The 26,890-nt window shown below is 38.2% G+C and overlaps 1 protein-coding gene across 1 annotated transcript in view; it reads right to left on the bottom strand.

Annotated features, from left to right (window-relative positions):
- Positions 1-366: 366 nt before the first annotated feature.
- Positions 367-26,890, bottom strand: part of LOC124775744 (G-protein coupled receptor 54) — a 74,189-nt gene continuing 47,665 nt past the window's right edge. The window contains exons 6-8 of the mRNA XM_047250573.1: positions 9,188-9,364; positions 644-788; positions 367-401 (exon numbers count right to left, since the gene is read on the bottom strand). Of these exons, the coding sequence (XP_047106529.1) occupies positions 367-401; positions 644-788; positions 9,188-9,364 (357 nt within the window). The remainder of the gene's footprint in view (positions 402-643; positions 789-9,187; positions 9,365-26,890) is intronic.

Below are 26,890 nucleotides of genomic sequence, written 5' to 3'. Positions count from 1 at the left end.
ACAGCTTTTATCATTTTTCTTTCATTACACATAAGACAAATGAATCTCTTCCAGAGCAACCTGGTTGTTACTGACAATGATACATAACTTTTTTTAATATTTTATATGTACGATAGGACAGATTGCTACTTAAAAACAGAGGAGATACTGTGCAGCTGATAGTAGTGAAGAAAAGAACATTCAGCTTTTGGATCTCTCTCTCTCTCTCTCTCTCTCTCTCTCTCTGTGTGTGTGTGTGTGTGTGTGTGTGTGTGTGTGTGTGTGTGTGTGTGTGGGTTTGAAATTAAAGCAATTTCCTGTCCTTATGTCTGTCTGCACCTCAGCATCTCCTCTATAGCAATATAGCAATTAGCTCTTTTATACACATTATCTTATATTCTGGATTTTCCATAATTGCTTATCTGAAAAAAAAATAGAAACAGTTGATCATAGTGATTGAGGGATGGACTAAGTCACATATATAACTGTGTAGTGAGTGTACTTAAGTGTAAACGTTTTGGTTCAACAAACCATTGCCGCTGTTCATATTCTTCTTTCTTGCTTTTCTTCTTCTTTGTTTTGTGCTTAGTTTCTTTGGGAGCTGGAGTTGGGGAGTGCCGTTGTTTTTCCTCCCGTAAAGGAGACATTAAGATATTACTGTTACCAAAAACCCATCTGGACACCGGTAACGTGCGGAATGCCCGGCGGAAGCTTTCATTTGTGAATCCGTATATCAGTGGATTGATAGCAGCATTGACATACAGAAAATATTTTGCTGCAAACCAGAACTCGTGAAAACTCTCTGTCACCTGTAAGAACCAGTGATGCACAAACATTTAAAACAAATCTCAAAATATTTTTTTTTTCAAGCACACCAGGTCAAGTATGTTATTCATATTAAGCATATATAAAAACTATAAATTGCAAAATAATAGCTGAGCATTCCACTGAGAAACAAATGAATACTGTAATAGAAGTAATATCTCTGTTCCCCTATAACAAAATTAAAGGCAATGTACAATACAAAAACAGAAAATGAAACAACAACAACAACAGAGATCTGTTGTGAACTGTCATACACTGATGATACAAATATTGTTGTATAGGGATTACCATAAAAGCAGAAGATACAGCAATGATTTTAATTGATTAGTTAATACTTTCATGCTTTGTTGATAAAATTTCATTTCTGTGCAATCTAGGCTTTGAATTATAAGTCCATTTCCAGTGCACAACTGATACCAAAGACAGCACCCAAGCAAAGAGTAACATGTGTAAACTCCTCTTATGAACTTAAGCTATAAAAGTTATATCTGATGCTTATTTTAATTGAACTGCTTGTTAACAAACTCCTCAAAAATTGAAAATGCAGGTTTTGTCTGTTCTGGTTTTTTGAGAGATGGATGCATTCTTCAATAATAAAATGGGGCATCACATTGTCTTGCCACTTGTAGAGAGCAGATTTAAGTCTGCAATTGTTTCTAATGGGGAACAACTCCAATAGGTGTCACACTTTAGAAAATGATGTGTTGCAGACCTGGAATCATGCTGCAATAATTGGTGATTTTTGTTGTAAACTTTTATTAAATATTCCACAGACAATATTAAGACAAGCAGCTCAAAGTTGAAAAATTTCAAACAATGATGAAAAAACAGTAAAATGATCATTTTATAGTATGCCACGTGTTTTTAATTTTGAGATATACAACATGAAAAAATGAAGGTATGTTTTGTTGTTATTGCAAGGGCCAAGACAAGAAAGATGCTAATGGAGTGTGCTCTTTGCTATACCATTACACTGAGGATGCATATGGATGTCGCAACCGCACTCGTACAACTTTAAGAATGCTACTGTTCTGTCTGTGGTCATGGTCTAGGGGTACCATCTTTAACTAGTAATCAAAATGCCCTGGGTCAAGGGTCCAAACCCTGCCACTGCTTAAATTTTGAATAAAATATCATCAGTAATGGCAGTTGAAGACTTGCAGCATAAGAAGTCACCCTTGCTCTGCCAGAAGCCTTGTCAAAGCGTCCAGAGTAGTGGTCAGAGGTTCACTGTCTTGCCATTGGAGTGGGAAATGCCACTAACAGGTGGAAGAATCAGCAATTATCAAGGACATGAGAATACAGAAAGCAATGGAAACAACTGCATTAAAGAAATATAATGGGTATCCACTGGACATGTGTCTTGTAATTTAAAAATTATCATGATGATCCCTCCATTGGTGAAAGATTCCAGATTAGTCCCCCATTTGGATCTTCAGGAAGAGACTGCAAAAGAGGGAGCAGACAATGAGAAAATGATGGAATAACCAACAACAGGATAATAATCTACAAGATGGAGCTTGGAATGTCAGAAGTTTGAACATAGTAGGAAAGTTAGAAAATCTGAAGGGGAAATGCAAAGGCTCAGTCTAGATGTAGTGTAGGTCAGTGAAGTGAAATGAAAAGAAGATAAGTCTTTCTTGTCAGATGAATATAGAGTAATATCAACAGCAGCACAAAATGGTATAATTTGATTAGGATTCATTATGAATACGAAAGTAGGGCAGGGAATGAGCTACTGTGAACAGTTCAGTGATAGGGTTGTTGTCATCACATTTGACAACAAACCAATGCCAACAACAATAGTTCACGTGTACATGCCAATATTGGAAGCAGAAGATGAAGAGATAGCAAAAGTATGAGGATACTGAATGAGTAATTCAGTATGTAAAAGGAGATGAAAATCTAACACCCACAAGGGATTGGAATGCCATTGTATGGGAAGGAATAGAAAAAAAGGTTACAGGAGAATGTGGGCTTGGCAGTAGGAATGAGAGTGAAGGAAGACTAACTGAGTTCTGCAATAAATTTCAGATGGCAGTAATGAATATTCTGTTCAATAATCAAAGGAAAAGGAGGTATACTTGGAAAAGACCTGGAGACACAGGAAGTTCCAGCTGGATTACATCATGATCAAACAGAAAATCTGAAATCAGATACTAGATTCTAAGGCATAGCCAGGAGCATGTATAGACTCTGATCACAATTTAGTAATTATGCAGAGTAGACATAAGTTTAAGAGAATCATCCAGAAGAATCAGTGGGGAATGCACTGAGATACTGAAGTACTTGGGAATGACAAGATACATTTGAACTTCAGTAAGGATGTGGATACTACGGTAAGGAACACCAGAGAATGTCGTTCAGTTGTAGAGGGGTGTACATCTCTAAAAAGGGCAATCACATATGCTGAATGGTCAAACAAAGATACAAGGAAGGTAACTGTGAAGAAACCTTGACTAACAGAAAAATACTTCATTTGGTTGACACATGAAGGAAGTATAAAATTGTTCAGGGAAAGAGAATGATAAAGCAATACAAAGAATTAAATAAACGGAAGTGCAGGGATTTAAGGTGATATGGCTGGAGTAAAGATATGAAGAAATCAAAAAATAAATGACTGTATGGAGGACTGACTCGGCATATAGAAAAATCTACACACTCCTCAATGAAATTAGAAGCAATTGTGGTAAAATTAAGAGCACAATGGGAATTCCACTGTTAAACATGAAGGAGATAACAAAATAGTAGAATGAGTACACTGAATGCCTCTGTGAGGAGGAGGAATTGTCTGACAACACGAAAGAAGATCACTGATGTTAATATGGAAGACATAAAGGATTGAGTACTAGAGTCTGAATTTAAAAGGGTTCTGGAAGACTTGAGATCAAGTAAGGCAGACGTAGTAGACAATATTCCATCAGAATTTGTAAAATCATTGGGGAAACTGGCAACCAAACGTCTATTCAGTCTTGTGTGTAGAATGTATGAGATTGGCGACATATTATCAGACTTTGGAAAAATATCATCCACACAATTCTGAAGAGATCAAAGACAGATAAGTTGAGAACTATCACACAATCAGCTTAACAGTTCAAGCATCAAAGCTACTGACAAGAAAAATAGAAAAGAAAACTGAGAGTCTGTTAGATGATCAGTTATGGGTTAGCAGAGGTAAAGGCACCAGATCAGCTGTTCTGACATTACACTTGATAATGACAGCAAGACTCAAGAAAAATCAATATGTGTTCATTGGATATCCAGAGCTAGCAGAAGCACTCATCTGTATAAAATGCCATAAGATGTTGAAACTGTGAGAAAAATGGGAGTATGATATAGGGAGAGATGTGTAATATACAATACGTAATGAACAAAGAGAGAACAATAAGATTGGAAGACCAAGAATGAAGTGCTCAAATTGCAGTCTTTTTCCCTTACTGTTCAAGCTGTACATTGAAGAAGCAATGACAGAAAGAAAAGAAAGGTCCAAGAATGAGATTAAAACTCCTGGTGACAGGATATGACTGACAACTTTTGCCAATGGCATTGCTATCCTCAGTGACTATGAAGAAAAGTTACAGGATATGTTGGATGGAAATAAGTCTAATGAGGACAGAATATAGATTCAGAATAAAGTGGAAAAAGACAAAAGTAATGAGAAGCAGCATAAATGAGAATAACAAGAACCTTAACATCAAAATTGGTGGTCACAAAGTCGACTAAGTTAAGGAATTCTGCTGCCTTGTAAGCAAAACAAAGCAAGTGAACATAAAAAGCAGACTAGCACACCAAGTACGGCATTCCTGGCCAAGAAAAGTTTTATCAAACATAGGCCTTAATTTGAGAAAGAAATTTCTGAAAATGTGAATCATGTGCAGCATTGTATGGCAGTGAATCACAGATAGTGGTAAAACAGGAACAGAGGAGAACAGAATCAGTGGAGAAAGGAACATTTGGAAAACATAGATAAGAAGAAGGCACAGGCTGATATGACACATGTTATGATATCAGGGAATAATCTCCATGGCAGTAGAGGAAGCTGTGTAGGGTAAAAGGTGTGGAAGAACACAAAGATTGTAATACATCTAGTATGCATGCATCTCCAAAGGAACATTGCATCATATTTCTGAACAACACAGACACTGCAATATCATATTTATCCATCAACACCAGGCAAGCAACTTTCAATTAAAATGTCTCCCCTGTATGAGAATATACATAATGGATGCACAAGTGCAGGTTGTAGACACACATAGTTGATGAGATATGAAAGTTTGAGTCTGGCTGTGATGCATGCTCAGATAGCCTAATGATGAGGAAGCCACTACCAATAAGTGGGAAATCTAGGTTTGAGTCCCAGTATGCCACAAATTGTCACTGTCATTAATCTGTTACATAGCTGATTGTTCTCCATATTTGCAAATGCAAATACATTTCATGTAACAAATAATTTAGGTTGTATGGCGCAAGTGCTACTTTGAGTTGAGGTCAGCTTGGGATAAGAATTCATCCGGTCATGTCAAACTATTCAGAAGACTGATGACTCAAAAAAAAAGCATACAGCAGCATATTTTACAAAATCTACAACCATTTCCCCATTAATGTGGACTCTTATCTGACTGTAGCTTAGATGTTACAAAAGTGGGCAATATGGGTGAAAGGCAAAGGTCCTAATTTTAAGTCTCAGTCCAGTACACAGTTTTAACAAGTTAGGAAGTTTCATATCAGTGCAGACTCTGCTGCAGAGTGAAAAATATGTTCTGGAAACATCCTTCAGGCTATAGCTAAGCCACATCTCCACAATATCCTTTCTTCCAGGAGGGCTAGTCTTACAACTTTCACAGGAGAACTTCTGTGAAATTTCGAAGGTAGGAGATCAGGTACTGGTGGAAGTAAACCTGTGAGGATGGTTCATGAGTCATGCTTGGCTTGCTCATTTATATAACACCTGCACATGAAAGGCCATGGTCCCACCAGCTTCAAGTCTTGGTTTGGCGCACAGTTTTAATCTGCTGGGAAGTTTCAGAAAATGAACTTTTTTACATAATAGAAAAAAAATTGTCATTAAATTATTAGTAAACAAGACTGTGAAATGTTTTTCTTCCTCCTGAATAATTTGTCATTCATGAGTTGACACCCTTTAGAAATAAGCAATTCAGTTACAAAGCAGTTACATCTGTATTGTACACTCCAGAACATTCATTATGATAAAATTTATGTGTTACATATTTAAAATAGTCAACAAAAAAACATTTTATATTATAAGGCTTGGCTCTAACATATTAAGGGTAATTTGAGTAGCATCCGCTACACCAGTTTTTAATACCCAAACACCTCTTTCAGGCAACTACAGTTGCAATACTTCAGCAGAACAGTGCCTGGTTACATAAGGTGTTGAACGTGCAAGTCATCTCTGAAGAACAGTTGGTACCTCCTGGTCTGTAAATTTACCTCACATATCACCTATAAGAAACGTCTGGGAAATAGTTAATCAAAATCCTCCAGTAATCACTGATGACACTTTTCGGACTTGCATGTAAACCATAGGATAGATGATTATTCAGTAACATTCTGAGCTGACTTTGACACCGAACCACAATATTTAGAGGCACTGATTGCAACATAAGGCAGTTTCTACTACATTCAGCCCTAAAAATGAGACACCATGTATGGTTGTATATTAATAATTATTTCAATGATATGAATATAATAGAGGGAAACATTCCATATGGGAAAAATATATCTAAAAACAAAGATGATGTAACTTACCAAACGAAAGCTTTGGTACGTCGATAGAGACACTAACAAACAGAAACACACACACAAAATTCAAGCTTTCGCAACCCATGGTTGTTTCATCAGGAAAGAGGGAAGGAGAGGGAAAGACGAAAGGATGTGGGTTTTAAGGGAGAGGGTAAGGAGTCATTCCACACCCGGGAGCGGAAAGACTTACCTTAGGGGGAAAAAGGGACAGGTATACACTCGCACACACACACACATATCCATCTGCACATATACAGACACAAGCAGACATATGTAAAGGATGTGCGGATGGATATGTGTGTGTGTGTGTGTGTGAGTGTATACCTGTCCCTTTCTCACCCTAAGGTAAGTCTTTCCGCTCCCAGGATTGGAATGACTCCTTACCCTCACCCTTAAAATCCACATCCTTTCGTCTTTCCCTCTCCTTCCCTCTTTCCTGATGAAGCAACCGTGGGTTGCGAAAGCTTGAATTTTGTGTGTGTGTTTGTGTTTCTTAGTGTCTCTATCAATATACCAATGCTTTCGTTTGGTAACTTACATCATCTTTGTTTTTAGATGTATTAATAATTATTTCTTTATATTCCTGTACCTAATCTGTGGTGCAAAATTAATTTCATTCATAGATATCCTCCTTGGTGTTGGATTTTTCACAGATATTAGTATATACAGAGGTATGTAACACAATTTAAAAAAGTTCAGTTAAAAGAGGGCCAATTGCTTGAAATCAGCAAATATTATTTAATGGATGTAAATAACAAATAAATATGACAATATCTGAGAACAGAAGATATGGTACATAAGAAGAATAAGGTACAATGATTATACAATTATCGATCACATTCAACAAACTTAGATGGAATACCCATGTGTACATAATAGTAACAGAAGCAATCTCCAGATGGTGACCACCATCAAAATCCACAAAAGGCATGGTTCACTTACAAAAGAAATTACTTATGTAAGTCCACTCAAGATATTCTCAAATACTTTCAATGTTCTGGGATCATTACCAAGGATAATTAGCCTCAAAGAACTTTGTGGTTTCTTAAAAGTTTTATTAAGCAGGAGAGCATCATAGAGCTGCTTGATAAACTACTGGAATACAGAGCAAGGAAGCAACAGTAGAATCGGTTGGATCTATGTCTTCATGGAGAAGCTGAACAATATATTTTACCCCATACACCCACAAATGAAAGTGTACACACAATCTTCTTTTCTACTGCAGTTTGGAACAGGGGGTGGGAAAATGTTTAGTATTGGGCATCATGTACCTTCCCCGTTTTGCCTGTGTGTGATGAAGTGCATGACTGGAAACCGAAAAGGTCACAGTATTCAATCCCAGCCCATACCTCAAAATAGTTCAGTCTCCCTTTAATATAGCCTTCACCTCTCAGTGATGTGAAGATTCACCAGGAGTGACAATCAATTTGAATTCCACAATTAAACCGATGATTCCCTTAACCCAGTAGTATTACTGGGGTAGGTTAGGGACACACAAATCACCAAAGTGGCATCCAACTGAAAGACTTGCACCAGGCTACTGAACAACATGGAATTATTATTATTATTAATCATTATTATCATTATTATTATGTTACCTTCCACCATATTTCTGCTGACAGTTTGTGAAATATAAATGTTAACAGTAAAGGCACATATTGCTTTTAACACTACCTGTAATTTATCTGCAGTTAGATTGGAATTTTTAATTACTGCTTCTTTCTTACTACTCCTACAAACTGATATTATCCTTCATTCCTTCTTCATATTATTCTTACATATACTCAAAAGCTGGAATATGTACACAAATGCTGCAGCTTTTCATTAACAGTGGGTTTAATCAAAAATGATAATTTGTGTTTTACTACCATTTACTGCATATATTCTTGTTTATGGCAATGCATCATCACAGATAATCACTCTTTAGTATAGTATTTATTATAGAGCCTCACATGCACATTAATACATATTATGTACATGTGAGACTCTATGAATGTAGATGTAGATATAGATGCAGATGTAGATGAATACTATGTACTATATTCTGACTACTTACTATTGCTCCATGCCACTATGGCAAATACAACCAAGTGCTACTTAATTTCCATGTTAGAAGCACAACTTCATTTTGTAGCTGTCTCACTCAAACCATGTTGATCTTTGACGCATTTCACACATTGAACATTACTCTTCAAGTTGAGATGCATAAAATGGTAACAGCACTAAATTTAAGTAAAGCTGCCATCAACCCAAAGATTGGTTTGATGAGCACAGCACTTTACTAGGCATGGTCCTATTAGAGGTGGTACACCTTGTCTGCCTCCAACTGGTTATAGGAGGACCTACAGTTTAATATGGATTCTGAGCCATTGGGTAAATCAGTATTTTTCATGTTAACATTGCTACAGATGAAAGAAGTGATAAGTGACAGATTAAAACACAGGACTGAGCAGGGATTAAACCCGAGACCTATGATGCCATAGTCTAACATTCATTAATTGTTTCTAAAAGTTCCCACTAATCATATAATAATGAAAGCAGTACTTTATTCCTAAAAATCTGGAAGCTTGGTACTACTTCTACTAAAAAATTAGAAAAAACCATTCAAATTCATACTTACTTGATTCATTTGACTTAGTGCTTGCCAGACATATCTTTCAAATATAAGAGCAGTGTAAGGACCTCTGCATATCACAAAGACTACTAAAATAATGAACATAGTTCGAGCTACTTTTGTTTTGTAGCTGACAAATACTTTTTGATGTGTTCTCTGCAGTTTTTTCTCATAGTAATCAAGCTGTAAAAGAGAACAAATGTTAACTATTCCATTCAAAAACTTTACAATGCAAATAATTTGTTTGTTCATACAGTACATCAAAACTGATCATGCTTAACAAACGTAGTAGAGTGAGGAAGAACTGGTATAAGATTCCGCTGTTCTCCCTGGGTAGCTTTTCAACATTTTTCTGAGAGCAGTTTCACAGAAATCTCACTTGATTCTGCCACCACTCCTCCCAACACTATTCATCATATGGCTTTTTGATCCTTAAAAAAAATTACTTAGAATGTGTAGTATAACATATATAAAACAAAACCTTACAGACAAACATCTGGGGTATTTATATAATCTGTCAACTATGGAGTTGCCAGCAGGAAGTCTTCCTGCCTACTGTCACATAATCCTGTGGTACATTCTTTTCTGCTGTGCCTGGTGGGCTACGGATATTCACAATCACAAGTGGGAATTGATGCTTACTCCATTTTTGGGAGAAAAAAGGAAAAAAAGAAAAATGAAAAAAAGAAAAAAGGCACAGCTGCCATGTTTGGTTCTAGTTTTGTTTATGACTATGGTTTGCAAGACAAGTCAAATGCTAGCAATTTTTGGGTGACATATGGTGTATTATTATTTTGTTGTCCGGTCCATTCTTGAGTCCATGCATTTGTAAGATTGAACACATCTTCTACAATGACCTCTGATATTTTGGTTGGTAGTTACATACAGCACAGTCAGTTAGTGTTTGCGTCACCAATATCTTCATGGACTGGTAGATTTATATTATCAACGAGCTTTTTACACTCATTGTGGGAACATCTGTATGTCATAGTTGAGATGGGTGCAATGTGGCTTAGTACGGGTAGCTACTGTATAAGAGTTGATTCGATAACACCAGCAATCATTCTCTGGATGTTATTTAGCTGGACGTCAAGACAAGACCTACAGCAGAAGAGTGCAGGGTGGGTGCTAATACTCCCCAGGTTCTATAACATAGTTTTAGATGAAGTTGTTTCTTGTTTTCAACTATTTAGCTGTTTTTGTTACATGCTCTGTAAAAGATACAGTCATATCAATGGTTACACTGAGGTATTTTGGTGTTTTATTGTTAGTAAGTGTAATGTTTCTGAACTATATATTGATGTTTCTTCAATGAGTCCATTATTTAGGTGGAAGCAGGAAACCTCCAATTGGGTGCCATTTGACTGGTTTACATTAGCAAAAATACTTTCCCACTATGTCTACATCCACTATAGGGATTTCTTCTGATGATTCTATTGAGCTACACCTTGTTGCAAGTACTCACTCATCAGTATAAGCAAACTTCTTTGATTTTGTTTTTGGCATCTGTGCAGTATACAGACTGAAGAGTAGTGGGCCAAGGAATGATTCCTGCAGTAGACTATTCTGTAATTTTCTTGGGGAAATGAAGTTGGGTCACATGCTATTTGGAACAGTCAGTCAATTCGTGTATGTTGATTAGCTGAGCTGTTGGTTTGCAGGGAATTATGTGAAGAAGCTCGTGTATCGCATCTTCTCTCCACACTATATCATAAACCTCAGGGAGGTCAATGAACAGAACTGCAGTTTTAAGTTTTCTTTGAAATATTGCTTCAGTGTAGGTAGTAACTGACATAACTTGATGTGTGCAGCACTGCTCTGGCCAGAAGCCTGTTTTTTCAACTGAGATTACATCTATATCTACATCTACATACATCCTATCTATCCAATTAAATAATTTATGATATGAATATAATAGAGGGAAACATTCCACGAGGGGAAATATATCTAAAAACAAAGATTTTGAGACTTACCAAACAAAAGCGCTAGCAGGTCGATAGACACACAAACAAACACAAACATACACACAAAATTCAAGCTTTTGCAACAAACAGTTGCTTCATCAGGAAAGAGGGAAGGAGAGGGAAAGACGAAAGGATGTGGGTTTTAAGGGAGAGGGTAAGGAGTCATTCCAATCCCGGGAGTGGAAAGACTTACCTCAGGGGGAAAAAAGGACAGGTATACACTCGCACACACACACATATCCATCCGCACATACACAGACACAAGCAGACATTTGTAAAGGCAAAGAGTTTGGGCAGAGATGTCAGTTGAGGCGGAAGTAAAGAGGCAAAGATATTGTTGAAAGACAGGTGAGGTATGAGTGGTGGCAACTTGAAATTAGCAGAGGTTGAGGCCTGGTGGATAACGAGAAGAGAGGATATACTGAAGGGCAAGTTCCCATCTCCGGAGTTCTGACAGGTTGGTGTTAGTGGGAAGTATCCAGATAACCCGGACGGTGTAACACTGTGGCAAGATGTGCTGGCCGTGCACCAAGGCATGTTTAGCCACAGGGTGATCCTCATTACCAACAAACACTGTCTGCCTGTGTCCATTCATGCAAATGGACAGTTTGTTGCTGGTCATTCCCACATAGAAAGCTTCACAGTGTAGGCAGGTCAGTTGGTAAATCACGTGGGTGCTTTCACATGTGGCTCTGCCTTTGATCGTGTACACCTTCCGGCTTACAGGACTGGAGTAGGTGGTGGTGGGAGGGTGCATGGGACAGGTTTTACACCGGGGGTGGTTGCAAGGGTAGGAGCCAGAGGGTAGGGAAGGTGGTTTGGGCATTTCATAGGGATGAACTAAGAGGTTACGAAGGTTAGGTGGATGGCAGAAAGACACTCTTGATCGAGTGGGGAGGATTTCATGAAGGATGGATCTCATTTCAGGGCAGGATTTGAGGAAGTCATATCCCTGCTGGAGAGCCACATTCAGAGTCTGATCCAGTCCCGGAAAGTATCCTGTCACAATTGGGGCACTTTTGGGGTTCTTCTGTGGGAGGTTCTGGGTTTGAAGGGATGAGGAAGTGGCTCTAGTTATTTGCTTCTGTACCAGGTCGGGAGGGTAGTTGCGGGATGCGAAAGCTGTTTTCAGGTTGTTGGTGTAATGGTTCAGGGATTCCAGACTGGAGCAGATTCATTTGCCACGAAGACCTAGGCTGTAGGGAAGGGACTGTTTGATGTGGAATGTGTGACAGCTGTCATAATGGAGGTACTGTTGCTTGTTGGTAGGTTTGATGTGGATTTGATGTGGACGGACGTGTGAAGCTGGCCATTGGACAGATGGAGGTCAACGTCAAGGAAAGTGGCATGGGATTTAGAGTAGGACCAGGTGAATCTGATGGAACCAAAGCAGTTGAGGTTGGAGTGGAAATTTTGGAGTTCTTCTTCACTGTGAGTCCAGATCATGAAGATGTCATCAATAAATCTGTACCAAACTTTGGGTTTGCAGGCCTGGGTAACCAAGAAGGCTTCCTCTAAGTGACCCATGAATAGGTTGGCGTACGAGGGGGCCATCCTGGTACCCATGGCTGTTCCCTTTAATTGTTGGTATGTCTGGCCTTCAAAAGTGAAGAAGTGGTGGGTCAGGATGAAGCTGGCTAAGGTAATGAGGAAAGAGGTTTTAGGTAGGGTGGCAGGTGATCGGCGTGAAAGGAAGTGCTCCATCACAGCGAGACCCTGGACATGCGGAATATTTGTGTATAAGGAAGTGGCATCAATGGTTACAAGGATGGTTTCCGGGGGTAACAGACTGGGTAAAGATTCCAGGCATTTGAGAAAGTGGTTGATGTCCTTGATGAAGGATGGGAGACTGCATGTAATGGGTTGAAGGTGTTGATCTACGTAGGCAGAGATACGTTCTGTGGGGGCTTGGTAACCAGCTACAATGGGGCGGCTGGGATGATTGGGTTTGTGAATTTTAGGAAGAAGGTAGAAGGTAGGGGTGCGGGGTGTTGGTGGGGTCAGGAGGTTGATGGAGTCAGGTGAAAGGTTTCGTAGGGGGCCTATGGTTCTGAGGATTCCTTGAAGCTCCGCCTGGACATCAGGAATGGGATTACCTTGGCAAACTTTGTATGTGGTGTTGTCTGAAAGCTGACGCAGACCCTCAGCCACATACTCCCGACGATCAAGTACCACTGTCGTGGAACCCTTGTCCGCCGGAAGAATGACGATGGAACGCTCAGTCTTCAGATCACAGATAACTTGGGCTTCAGCAGTGGTGATGTTGGGAGTAGGATTAAGGTTTTTTATGAAGGATTGAGAGGCAAGGATGGAAGTCAGAAATTCCTGGAAGGTTTCGAGGGGGTGATTTTGAGGAAGAGGAGGTGGGTCCCGCTGTGATGGAGGACGGAACTGTTACAGGCAGGGTTCAATTTGGATAGTGTCTTGGGGAGTTGGATCATTAGGAGTAGGATTAGGATCATTTTTCTTCGTGGCAAAGTGATATTTCCAGCAGAGAGTACGAGTGTAGGACAGTAAATATTTGACAAGGGCTGTTTGGTTGAATCTGGGAGTGGGGCTGAAGGTGAGGCCTTTGGATAGGACTGAGGTTTCGGATTGGGAGAGAGGTTTGGAGGAAAGGTTAACTACTGAATTAGGGTGTTGTGGTTCCAGATTGTGTTGATTGGAATTTTGAGGTTTTGGAGGGAGTGGAGCTGGAAGTGGGACGTTGACCTCCATCTGTCCAATGGCCAGCTTCACACGTCCGTCCACATCAAACCTACCAACAAGCAACAGTACCTCCATTATGACACCTGCCACACATTCCACATCAAACAGTCCCTTCCCTACAGCCTAGGTCTTCATGGCAAATGAATCTGCTCCACTCCGGAATCCCTGAACCATTACACCAACAACCTGAAAATAGCTTTCGCATCCCGCAACTACCCTCCAGACCTGGTACAGAAGCAAATAACCAGAGCCACTTCCTCATCCCTTCAAACCCAGAACCTCCCACAGAAGAACCCCAAAAGTGCCCCAATTGTGACAGGATACTTTCCGGGACTGAATCAGACTCTGAATGTGGCTCTCCAGCAGGGATACGACTTCCTCAAATCCTGCCCTGAAATGAGATCCATCCTTCATGACATCCTCCCCACTCGACCAAGAGTGTCTTTCTGCCATCCAACTAACCTTCATAACCTCTTAGTTCATCCCTATGAAATCCCCAAACCACCTTCCCTACCCTCTGGCTCCTACCCTTGCATCCGCCCCCGGTGTAAAACCTGTCCCATGCACCCTCCCACCACCACCTACTCCAGTCCTGTAACCCGGAAGGTGTACACGATCAAAGGCAGAGCCACACGTGAAAGCACCCACGTGATTTACCAACTGACCTGCCTACACTGTGAAGCTTTCTATGTGGGAATGACCAGCAACAAACTGTCCATTTGCATGAATGGACACAGGCAGACAGTGTTTGTTGGTAATGAGGATCACCCTGTGGCTAAACATGCCTTGGTGCACGGCCAGCACATCTTGCCACAGTGTTACACCGTCCGGGTTATCTGGATACTTCCCACTAACACCAACCTGTCAGAACTCCGGAGATGGGAACTTGCCCTTCAGTATATCCTCTCTTCTCGTTATCCACCAGGCCTCAACCTCTGCTAATTTCAAGTTGCCACCACTCATACCTCACCTGTCTTTCAACAACATCTTTGCCTCTTTACTTCCGCCTCAACTGACATCTCTGCCCAAACTCTTTGCCTTTACAAATGTCTGCTTGTGACTGTGTGTGTGCGGATGGATCTGTGTGTGTGTGTGCGAGTGTATACCTGTCCTTTTTTCCCCCTGAGGTAAGTCTTTCCACTCCCAGGATTGGAATGACTCCTTACCCTCTCCCTTAAAACCCACATCCTTTCGTCTTTCCCTCTCCTTCCCACTTTCCTGATGAAGCAACTGTTTGTTGCGAAAGCTTGTATTTTGTGTGTATGTTTGTGTTTGTTTGTGTGTCTATCGACCTGCCAGCGCTTTTGTTTGGTAAGTCTCAAAATCTTTGTTTTTAGATATACAATTAAAGAATTTTACATGCATACTCTGTAAGCCACAACACAAGTAATTGTTTCTTCTCTTGCTCCACTTGCAAACAAAGTGAAGGAAAAATGACTATCTATATGCCTCCATTTGAGCCCTAATTTCTCATATATTATGTTCATGGTCCTTATGTAAAATGTATATTGGTCGGAGTAGAATTGTTCAGCAGTCAGCTTCAAAAGTTGGTTCTCCAAATTTTCTCAATAGTGGTCCTCATAAAGAACATCTCCTTCTCTTCAGGGAATACCATTTGAGTTCCCAAAGCATTTCCATAATATCTGCATGTTGTTTGAATCTGTCAGTGACAAATCTAGCAGCCCACTTCTGAATTGCTTTACATCTTCTTTTAATCTAACCTGGTATGGATTCCAAACACTCAAGTAATAATCAAAAGTAGGTTGCACCAGTGTCCTATATGTGGTCTGCTTTACAGATTAACCACACTTTCCAAAAATTTTCCCAATAAATCAAAGTCAACCATTTGCCTTCCCTACCTTAATCCTCACATGATCATTCCATTTTGTACTGCTTTGCAGCATCATACTCAGATATTTAAATGATTTGCCTGTGTCAAGCAGGCTGCATTCAAACACTAAGGGTTTGTTTTTCCCACTCATCTACATTAACTTACATTCTTCTATATTTATAGCTAGCTGTCATTCATCACACCAACTAGAATTTTTGTCTAAATCACCTTGTAGCCTCCTGCAGTGGCTCAACGTTGACACCTTCCTGTACATCACAACATCATTAGCAAAAAAACTGCAGATTGCTGCCCACCAGGCATGCCAGATCATTTATGTGTATAGAAAATAACAGCAGTCATGTCAGGCTTCTCAGGGGAACTCCAGATGATACCCAAGCCTCTGATGTAGACACATTATCGAGGGCAACAACGGGTTCTATTACTTAAGAAGCATCTGAGCCACTCTATATCTGGGCACCTATCCCGTATACTCATACCTTCATTAACAGTTTGCAGTAAGGCATTGCGTCAAATGCTATTCAGAAATCTAGAAATTTGGACTCTGCCTATTGCCCTTTGTCCATAGTTTACAATGTATTATCTGAGAAAGGAGCAGAGTTTTGCAAGACTGATGCTTTCTAAAACAGTGCTGATTTATGGATATAAGCTTCTGAGTCTCTACAAAATTTATTATATATGAACTCAAAATATATTCAAGAATTCTGAAGCAAACTGATGTTAAGGATATAGGTCTGTAACTCTGTGGGTCTGCTCTTTTAACCTTTTTATATACTGGAATCGCCTGTGCTTTTATCCAGTCACTTAGACTCTTTGCTGAGTGAGAGAGTCATGATAAATGCAAACTAAGTAAGAGGCCAATGCCATTGAGTACTCCGCGTAAAAGCAAATTGAGATTCTATCCTTACCTGATGACTTATTTGTCTTCAACTCTTTCAGCTGTTCCTCTACACCAGGGATGCTTATTACTATGTCATCCATAAGGGAGTCTGCATGACTGTCAAATGACAGTATGTTTATATGATTCTCCCACATAAATTATTTCTTAAACACAACATTTAACTCTCTTACTTTCATTTCACTGTCTTCAACCACCACTCCAGATGGGGCATCAGTGTATGGATGGAAGCCTTAAACCTGCTTAGTGCTTTTACATAAGACCAGAATTTTCTTTGGTTCTTGGCCAGATCTTTTGCTAAGGTATGATGGTGGCAATTTTTGTAAGCTTTGTGCATAGATATTTTCACAGATACACAAATCTCTAGTAACCTCTGCCTGTCATCATTTGTGCATTCTCTTTTGAGGCAAGAGTGTGACAGCCTTTGCTTCCACAGCATATTCTGAAATTTGTTGTTAAACTGTGGTGGTTCTTTCTGCTTTTAAGCCACTTACTAACTATACACTTGTTCGGAGCATGATTTACAATCTGTTTAAACTTCACCCATAACCTCAGTGCCCATCTTACTGGAACTAATCCTATTATTGATATGTTGCCCTAGTAGCTTTAGGTCACAGATAGCAGGGCTATTAGTTTATGAGGGGGGGGGGGGGGGGGGGGTTGCTCAGATTTAGCATAGCAGTTACCTCTGAATGTTTAAATTCTTGTGGTATATTGTCATTTTGCATAATGTCCATGGAGAAATGAGACATCCATACTTTTGTGTATTTGCCACACTTTATTATGAACGCACGATGGATATCATCAAAACCTGCAGCTCTTACTGGCTTGACATGTTTAAGCATTGTTGAAACTTCTATGCATGTGAGGGAAAGAATTTTTTCAGTTTCAGTGGCTTTCGCTTTTACAGTTCTGACAAGTCAAGCTACCCAAGGCACACAATTTGATTTTGATTGGCTTTGAATATGTTGTAGAGTAGACCAAAATAAAACACACACATTTTTTTTATATGTGCCCATACGGCCATTAAGGATGTGATGCGACCCCTTGCTAAAAACTGAGTTTAATATTTCTGAATGAATATCATTAAATGGAAACAGATACAAAAAAAGCTTCAAATAAAAGTTCTGTGGTTTTTAATGTACTTTATAATGGTGCACCCAAATTTGTCAAAAGCCATTATTTTTGCAATCCCTTGCCCTCCCCCCTACACTATTTTGTTTTTCATTTCAACATTTGAGTAGTAGCAAAATGTAAAGCATTGTTAATACTAAAGGATGCAGTGGCATTCCAAAGATGCATTTGTCAAAAATAGGCTAAAATATCTCTATATTGGTGTGCACACACGTGATAAGTCTTCCCTTCAATTCCACATGCCATGTTGGGTTGTTTAATAGGTCATTCCCAGATGAATAAGTGTATGTTATACATATACTGTTCTATATATTTTACAAAATATAAAATATGTTGTTTTATATTTCTTTTTACATTTGGTGTACTCCTTTTTCCAAGTTGTAACCCTTTCAGATTTAACTTAGGTTCATTTGAAATTGTTTGTGCATTATTGATGTAATATTATTGTAAAACTGTACAGTAACGAGGAAAACGAGGAAATGCAGAATTGTCTGACTAAAAAAAAAAAAAAAATGCTGAATGCTCTTTGATTTTACGCACTAAGCACTCAGACAAATGTGATTTCATGACAAGAGTGGGATGGCAGAGATGATTTCCATCTCTTTCTCTTGGCCAATCAATCTTACACAGGTGCATGGGCAGTGGAATAACAAACAAGTGGTGTGAGGGAAGCTCTGCAGGCTGGGATGCTTAGTTCTCATTACTCATTGTACTGCCGGTGTGACAAGTGTTGGACATACAGTCTATTCACACACACACACAATTATGTATTGTAATGTAATAAAATAAAAATTTTTATTTGTTTTGTGACTATTAGTATAATGTAATAAAATAAAATATGAGCCATGACTTATACAAAAAAGAAACACACATTAATGCAATGGCTCAGCATAAAAGAGAAGTAACTAATGTAGGAATATTATTAACAGTGTAATATGTTGTTTAATTTAGCCCGACTTGTATAAGCACTCAGTAACTAGCTCAGTTCTCAGGGTAGTTACATAATCATCGATAATTAATTGTCCTTTTCTTATTTCCCAACACTACGGATGTGCCTATTGCACCAGAGAACATTTGCCAAGTCTGTTCAATGAACACTACTGTAATATGTAACTTATCGTGGTTTCATCTCGATTCCCCAATATAAGATAACAAGAGTAGCATCTACAAATGAAATCCTATAATGGAACTGGAATCCTGTGACCAGACCTTTTCTGCCTGGGATGTTATCTCATTATATAAAGAAAATCTGTAAATAAAATTGTTAAATTATTAGTAGCTGCATCTGGTCTCATGGGATCTGAAGTAAAGTTAATTGTCCTAACCAACGGCACGTCTGTAGTTGAGCTAAAAGAAAAATGTTAAAGATTTTTCTAAGATGGCGCCTAACAATGAAAATTCTTTGTTAAGGACCATATCTACTTAAGACAATAAAGGTATCAGACTATCAATTGATTGACAACCGACACAAATTCTTTTGACAAAATAACCATTATATTTTTCGGGTTTTAAGTACAACTTACATTATAACCTGGTACAGCAAGATGAGCTTTACACAAGAACGTCCTCTTAGGTCCAAATCCAAGCAGATAAGATAAGTGACAGACAAAGGAAAGATAGTTCATGCATAGAAGCACAAGAGTCCATGGAATAACATGTCCATTGTAGTTCTATCTCTTCTTCTTTGGCATGCTTGTCGATTATTTATAAAATTTATCATAATATTTAGTTACAATTTTTTTTTAAACCCAAGTCCATACAGGAGAAACAGTACAGTATATAGGGAAAATGTCTGTGAACCCAAAAAATATTTTGCATTTGTTATGTACAAAGGTTGATCAGCCACAATATAATGTGGAAACTATTATCGCTAAAGGAGAAATTACTTTTCCATCACAGAAAATTTGATTGAAGCTGCTATTGACACATATATTTATGGGAAGTCATACTAGTTTATGTTTTGAAGCTGAAAGTGTAATTTCAGATCCTAACCTAATTGAAGAACATTATGAAGAAACAGTAAAAGATGATAAAAAAGCAAAACATGACATTGATCTTGATTATAAACAAAAAGCCATTACATTTTGGCACTCTGGTAAAAACAAATATGAAACTATAAAACATAGATACATAAAAGTCAAAAAGAGAAAAGATCTTTGCAAATGGCAAGCACAAATTGCTGCAGGTGGGATGACAAATGAAAAGTTATTACATATTTCCAGGTATTTGTTAGATAAATTTCAAATTGCCATGCATAAATCAGTACCAACACATGATGTGGAGCTTATCAAGTTGTGGAGACTGTGAAATGGAAAACTATTGATTGGAGAGGTCAATATGTATAATTCTGACCAGTAAGGTTTCAATTTGGAAATGCATGTAGTGTGAACATTATCCTATAGGGGAGCATCCAAAGTTGAAATTCTTGCAAAATCCCTGAATCCTTAACACAAAGGAATACAATACAGGTGCAAGCAGAAATTTGATGTCCCCTTTGCTCTTGGTTCTGAAAGAAAAATATGGCAAGTTCAGACCAAAAGTTGAAAAAGATATATACAACACAGATAATATCCTTGTGTTGACTTCTATGTATGGTAAATGGAGAATGGAGCTTCTAAGGAAATGGTTTGAAGAGATTTATATACCTACTACAAATGAAAAATCTCTAGTATTTAGATTCATGGACCAGGCAAAACAAAATAAATATTTTTAGCACAATTGATAAACATGGCAAAGAGGTTAATATTTAAAAAATTCCTCTCAGAATAACTGGTATACTCACTCTATATCCACACAAGATGTCACAGCACCAAATAAAAATAAATAAATAAATAAGATTCAGCCACTGGACATAAATAAATTTTGCCCGTGGGAAATTTTCTTGAAAATATTTTCAGATGAAATTATATAATTACAATGTTAACTTGCAATTAAGAAACAATATTCTAAAAATTCAAACTTTCATTCACAATCAGTTTTCTTCTTCCAGGTTTGCCAACCTTTTTAAATATAAACAGTACATGAATAGTTACGTAGAACAGACACCACCTAAATGTGAGTCACCTGTTCACTATTGCTGTAAAAACTGTGATCCTATTTGTAACTCCTGTCACGAAATTGCAATTCTCCAATGTGCTTGGTGTGCAAAATCAAAGTGCATCCAGCACTGGTTTGACCCATACAATTCTGCACTTCCTCATTACTGTACAGATTTACAATAATGATACAAGAACCATGTACAATCAACTTCAAACTAAACATAAGTAAATCTGAAAATGTTATAACTGGGAAAAAATAAAATAAAAGATACACCACATTTAAAAAGAATGCCATTGAAGCGGATGCATATCAGGTGCATGTACAGCAATATAGCGATATTTTAGCTTATTTCTGACAAATGTGCCTTTGAAATACCACTTCATCATATGAGGCTGAATTTGGTATTAATGATGCTACACTTTTTGGTATTACCCAAATGTTGAAATGAAAGTAGTGGGGAGCGGAGAGGATCTTTTTTTAAAGAATACTTTTTTAACAGATCTGGGTGCACCATTGTAACATACCTTAAAAACCATAGGATGCTTATTCAAAGTTTTTTTAAAAAATATCTGTTACCATTTCAACAGTATTAATTCAGAACAATACTAAACTCAACTTTTTTAACTTTTTTGAGGATGTGTTTCACTTTCAAAGATGATCTAAATCAAAGTGTATCACTTGGGTAGGTTTACTTGTGAGTTCTCGTTTCACATTAATTGTACACACTTTGTCTTTTGGTTCTCTTGATGTCGCTACTAGATGTGAAGTAACAGCATTTAAATTAAATGTTGTCTTATTCCTTTATGTGTGGGAGCCCTGCTTCCAAGTTTCTTTACTGTTAATGCTTACCAACTTTATGTCTGAAAATCAGGCTTTCTACTGTACCGTTGGAAATGGTGATGCTTCCAATTTTATGGCAACACTATGGATTTCGATCTTGTGCAATGTATGTTGCTACACCATATGATCAATGATACATAGCACCTAGCAATTCATAGCCAAAGACGATGTAACTTACCAAACGAAAGCGTTGGTATGTTGATAGACACACTAATAAACACAAACACACACACACAAAATTCAAGCTTTCGCAACCCACGGTTGCTTCATCAGGAAAGAGGGAAGGAGAGGGAAAGACGAAAGGATGTGGGTTTTAAGGGAGAGGGTAAGGAGTCATTCCAATCCCGGGAGTGGGAAGACTTACCTTAGGGGGAAAAAAGGACAGGTATACACTCGCGCACACACACACACACACACACACACACACACACACACACACACACACACACACACATATCCATCCGCACATGTACAGACACAAGCAGACATATGTCTGCTCTTTCTAGCAGACAAGTGGCTGTTGGCATCTCACTCAGATGATGAATTAACATCACTTAGTTCTAGTAAGATGGATACAGAGGAATTATGGAAAAGATTAAAAAGACTGTAAATTGTTGTCTGAAAACTAAGTGCATAGTAAGTAGATTAAGGACAGAAAAGAGCCACTGTGATTTAACAGTGAAATTCAGAAAATGATGAGAAAGCATCATAAATTTCCTAGACACCAAAAAGCTTATGTCCACAAATCAGCAAGGTTTTAAATGGCTTTGGTTGGGCAAAACTCGTCTTGCCCTTTTCTCACATGATACAGTGTACAGTATGGATGTAGGGAAACAGGCAGGTTCCATATTTATAGATTTCTGAAAAGCATTTGATGTGGTGTCCCATTGCAGACTGTTAACAAAGCTATGAGCATATGGAATTGGCTTCAAGATATGTTAGTGGCTCAAAGACTTCTATAGTAATACAACCCAGCTTGTTGTCCTCAATGATGAGCGTTCATCACAGACGAGGGTATCATCCAGAGTGCCACAGAAAAGTGTGATAGGACTGCTGTTATCTTCTATACACATAAATGATCTGGCTGACAGGGTGGGCAGCAATCTTCGATTGATTACTGTGGTGTCTGGGAAGGTGCTGAAGTTGAGTGATTGTACGAGGACACATGATGACTTCTAGTTGGTGTCAGGAATGGCAACTAACTCTAAATGTAAGTTAAGACAAATAAACTCATAATGTTCGAATACAGCATTAGTAGTGACCTGCTTGACACAGTTGTGGTATTTAAACATCTGGGCATGATGTTGCAAAGCGATATGAAATGGAACAAGCATGTGAGGACTGTGGTAAGGAAGGTGAATGGTTGACTTCGGTTTATTAGGAGAATTTTGGGAAGCTGTGATTCATCTGTAATGGAGACCACATATATGGCACTAATGTGACCTGTTCTTGAGTACTGCTTAAGTATTTGGGCTCCACAATACGTCTGACTGAAGGAAGACATTGACACAATTCAGAGGCGGGCTGCTAGATGTGTTACCGGTGGGTTCAAACAACATGCAGATATTATTGAGATTCTTTTGGAACTCAAATGGGGATCCCTACAGGAAAGGCAACATTCTTTTTCAGGAAAACTATTGAGAAAATTTAGAGAACTGGCATTTGAAGCTGACAGCAGAGCGATTCTACTCTTACCAACATACATTTTTCGTAAAGGCCATGAAGATAAGATATGATAAATTAGGGTGCATATGGAGGCATGGAGATGGTCATTTTCTTTCCCTTGTTCTGTTTGTGTGTGGAACAAGAAAGTAAATGACTAGTAGTGGTAGTGGTACCCTCCACCTTGCAGAGTATGTAGATGTAGAAGTATTTTCATGAACAATTAGTGATTAATAATGAACCATGTAAAATTGAAACATTGGAATCCCAAAAGAATAATCAGTTTTCAGGAGTTATGGCACAAAAGAGTGTGAAATAGCCAAAACTGAAACTTTTTAACCAGAAGAGAAGAAAATAACTTTTGGAATTCATGGTAGAATTCAGAGAATTAAAGAATTAGTGTTGAAAGCAGTTTAAAAAATTTTGATATTTGGGTGGATGAAGTATAAAACAGAATCAGTGTTTTCAAGAAAGAATTTACAAAAGAGTCTAATAAAAACAAATTTTGGAGGTGTGCAGAAGCTATTTGGAAGTGAGGATTATAGTTTAAGCATGGGATTAAATGAAGTAAAAGATAGTTTGCAATATCAATTAGATTTTTCTCAGCTGTAACGATAAATAAAATACATCTCAAATAGATGTAAAGTTAAATGGCAGAAAAGGTAGTGAAAACAGATGTAGATGTTCATAAAAATAATCTTTAGGTGTTCTGTTTATATCGTTCAAATGGTTCACAGCAACACTACGAGTGGTCACCACCACAAAGGTACATAACTTCACATCATGCCAAGCTCCTTCTCATTTCAGAGCAGCTGCCTCCAGATGACTCTCATTCATCAGGAATATTTGCTTGTTTCACACCACATCACTGACACATCATATCCGTCAGCTGATACTGTTGCCGGCTGCAACAGGTAGCACTGTTAACCTTGGACTACTTTGCTTCCACAACTAATGAGCGTAGATGGAGAGCATTCTGCCAAAAGGTACAAAAGATGACACCCTGCTGATACTCCCTCAGTCCCAACATAGCTCTGCCACAGTTCCTGCAATTACACAACAGAGCACAATTCCAAGAGGTCCATTCAGAAGCAATTACAGTTCCACCTCTTCTACAAACAGTTACGAAGTTCTGCAGCGACTACAGTTCTGAAACAGCAATTGCTATTTATGGAGCAACACTACAGCTAAACACAAGAGTCTAAAAAGGATTTTCAGTCATAGTGACTAAATCATAGAATGCCAAGAGACAGCAAAGTTATTTACACTCAAATGCATCAGAAATAACACCCCAGTGCAATGCATCACTTAGAAAGTTAAGTACATTTATTGTAAATAGTCAATGCTAATAAATTATGTATGCTTTTACCTTATGTTGCCATATTTCTATTCTTGTGCTGTCTTGCCACAGCAGTGTATGTTTAGATATTGATAGCATGCACGTAGTGCTGCCTTGAAGTGAACTATACTAGGAAGTATGTTTTCTGATATCGTGGATGTTTGAGCTGAATAGATAGTAACATTCAGTTACAACATCCCAACAGCATGCTAGAAGGAAACTTTGCTGATGTGCCAAAGAAATTGGTAGAATTACAGTAAGGGGTGGTACTAAAAAATTTCTTTAGTAATAGTGGTGGCATGTGGGCAGATTAACCAGTGTAAAGTTTTTCAGTGTCTAGTAATTTACATCCAATATATTTTATTCAGCATCGTAGAGACAGTTTTGTACCAGATGATTGAGGTAGTCTGAAAACTGTTTGTTAAAAAGTTTTTGGAAGAAGGAGCACTATCCTGAGAAAATGAAAATTCTAGTCAAAAACTGTCTCATGTAGAATTTGAAATGTGCTTTTGGATAAATTTTGGTCAGAATCTGAATAGGTAATGATTAAAAGTGAATTTTTGACTGAGCCAAAATACAGAGAAAGCTTTGAGAGCATGAGAGATTATTGTAAGAATTAACTACTAACATTAGTGCACTTGGAAGAGGCATGTGATGAATTAACACAAATCATTGCATTGAAGAGAGAGTACTAGGAAGATTGCAATGGGGATTAGTTTATGGCCCACATGATTCTATTGAACAGTGTCTTAAATATGTGGATAAAATGAATATGGTGTAACTCTTCAAGCTTTCTCGGTGGATGTGTTGTAAATAGTCTTCACGGGTTTGCCACCGGATCACGTTGTCGGACAGTTGTTCCCTGGAAATATTGTGGAATTTGCACAATGTGATCTAGCGGCAAACCTGTGAAGGTTATTTACAAAATGAATAGAGCTTTGGAAAGAAACGGCAGACAATATTGTAGAGCACTAAATTATCAACATGAAGATAAAATTAGAACTGGAGTAGAATGAATCTGGGAAGAAGAGTTTTTGGTAATTATAGAAATTATTTTCAAGAGGAGGGAGGGTTAGGGGTGGAGTGAGAAGGTATTTTAGTAGCAGTGGGAGAGATAGGAATGAAAATATTGATAGGAAATTTGTTTACAAAAACAGACACTAGGAGGTATCAATGCAAAATCAAGGGAGAATAGAAACCAAGAAGAATCATTTGGGAAACTAATGTTCACCCTGTTACCAGTTCTCAATTTTGGGGTGAGGAATGTGAAAAGAAAATGAGCCAAGAAAGATGATGAATGTTTCAGTAATGGGGGTTACAGTTACAAACCAGGTAAGAGTCAAGGGAGATGAAAGGGAAATGGTGGTCAAGAGGGAAGTGAGCCTATTCAGTCTTTACATTCAGTAAGCACTAAAGGAAAATTTGGAGAGGGAATTAAAGTGTAGGATATAAGATGACCACCAACAAAAACAAATAAAGGGTAATGGGATGTAGCCAAATTAAATCAGGTGAAGCTCAGGTAATTAGATTAGGAAATCAGGCCCTACAATAGTAAATGATTTTTGCTATTTGGGCAGTAAAATAACTAATGATGGATAAAGCGGGGCGGATATAAAACATAGACTGGCAATGGGAAGAAAAGCATTTCTGAAGGAGAGAAATTTGTTGTTAACATCAAATAGAGATTTAAGTGTTAGGAAATCTTCCCTGAATGCATTTTTCTGGTCTGTGGCATTAGAGAATAGAGGCTTTTGAAGTGTGATGCTGCAGAAGAATGCCAAAGAATAGATGTGTAGATCATGTAACTAATGAGAAGGAACTGGACAGAATTGTGGAGAAAAGAAATTTGTGGTATAACATGACTAAAAGAAGGGATTGGCTGATAGGACACATTATGAGACATCAAGGGATCACTAATTTAGTACTGGGGGGAAGTGTGTGTGTGTGGGACGGGGGGAGGGGGGGGGGGGGGGTAAAATTGCAGAGGGATACCAAGACATGACTGCAGTATGCAGATTCAAAAGGATGTATTAGGTTGATGCATAAGTTCATATAATTTTTGTTTTGTATGTTGGTATTCCAGTTGCTAGCGGTTTCTTTATTGGTTACCATTTTTTATTTGTAGTTCACTGTTTCTATTTGAATTTACATATTGTCATTTTGTCAGTTGGAGATACTGTAGAGTGCCAAGTGGAGAAAATGGATTATTTCTGACATATTCTTCTGTTGGAGTTCAATAGAGGGGTGACAGCAGTGGAGGCAGCCACATACCCAT

This window comes from Schistocerca piceifrons, chromosome 2 (assembly GCF_021461385.2).
Source record: "Schistocerca piceifrons isolate TAMUIC-IGC-003096 chromosome 2, iqSchPice1.1, whole genome shotgun sequence".
In the NCBI taxonomy this organism is placed as follows: domain Eukaryota; kingdom Metazoa; phylum Arthropoda; class Insecta; order Orthoptera; family Acrididae; genus Schistocerca; species Schistocerca piceifrons.
This window is presented reverse-complemented; position numbering and strand designations above follow the sequence as displayed.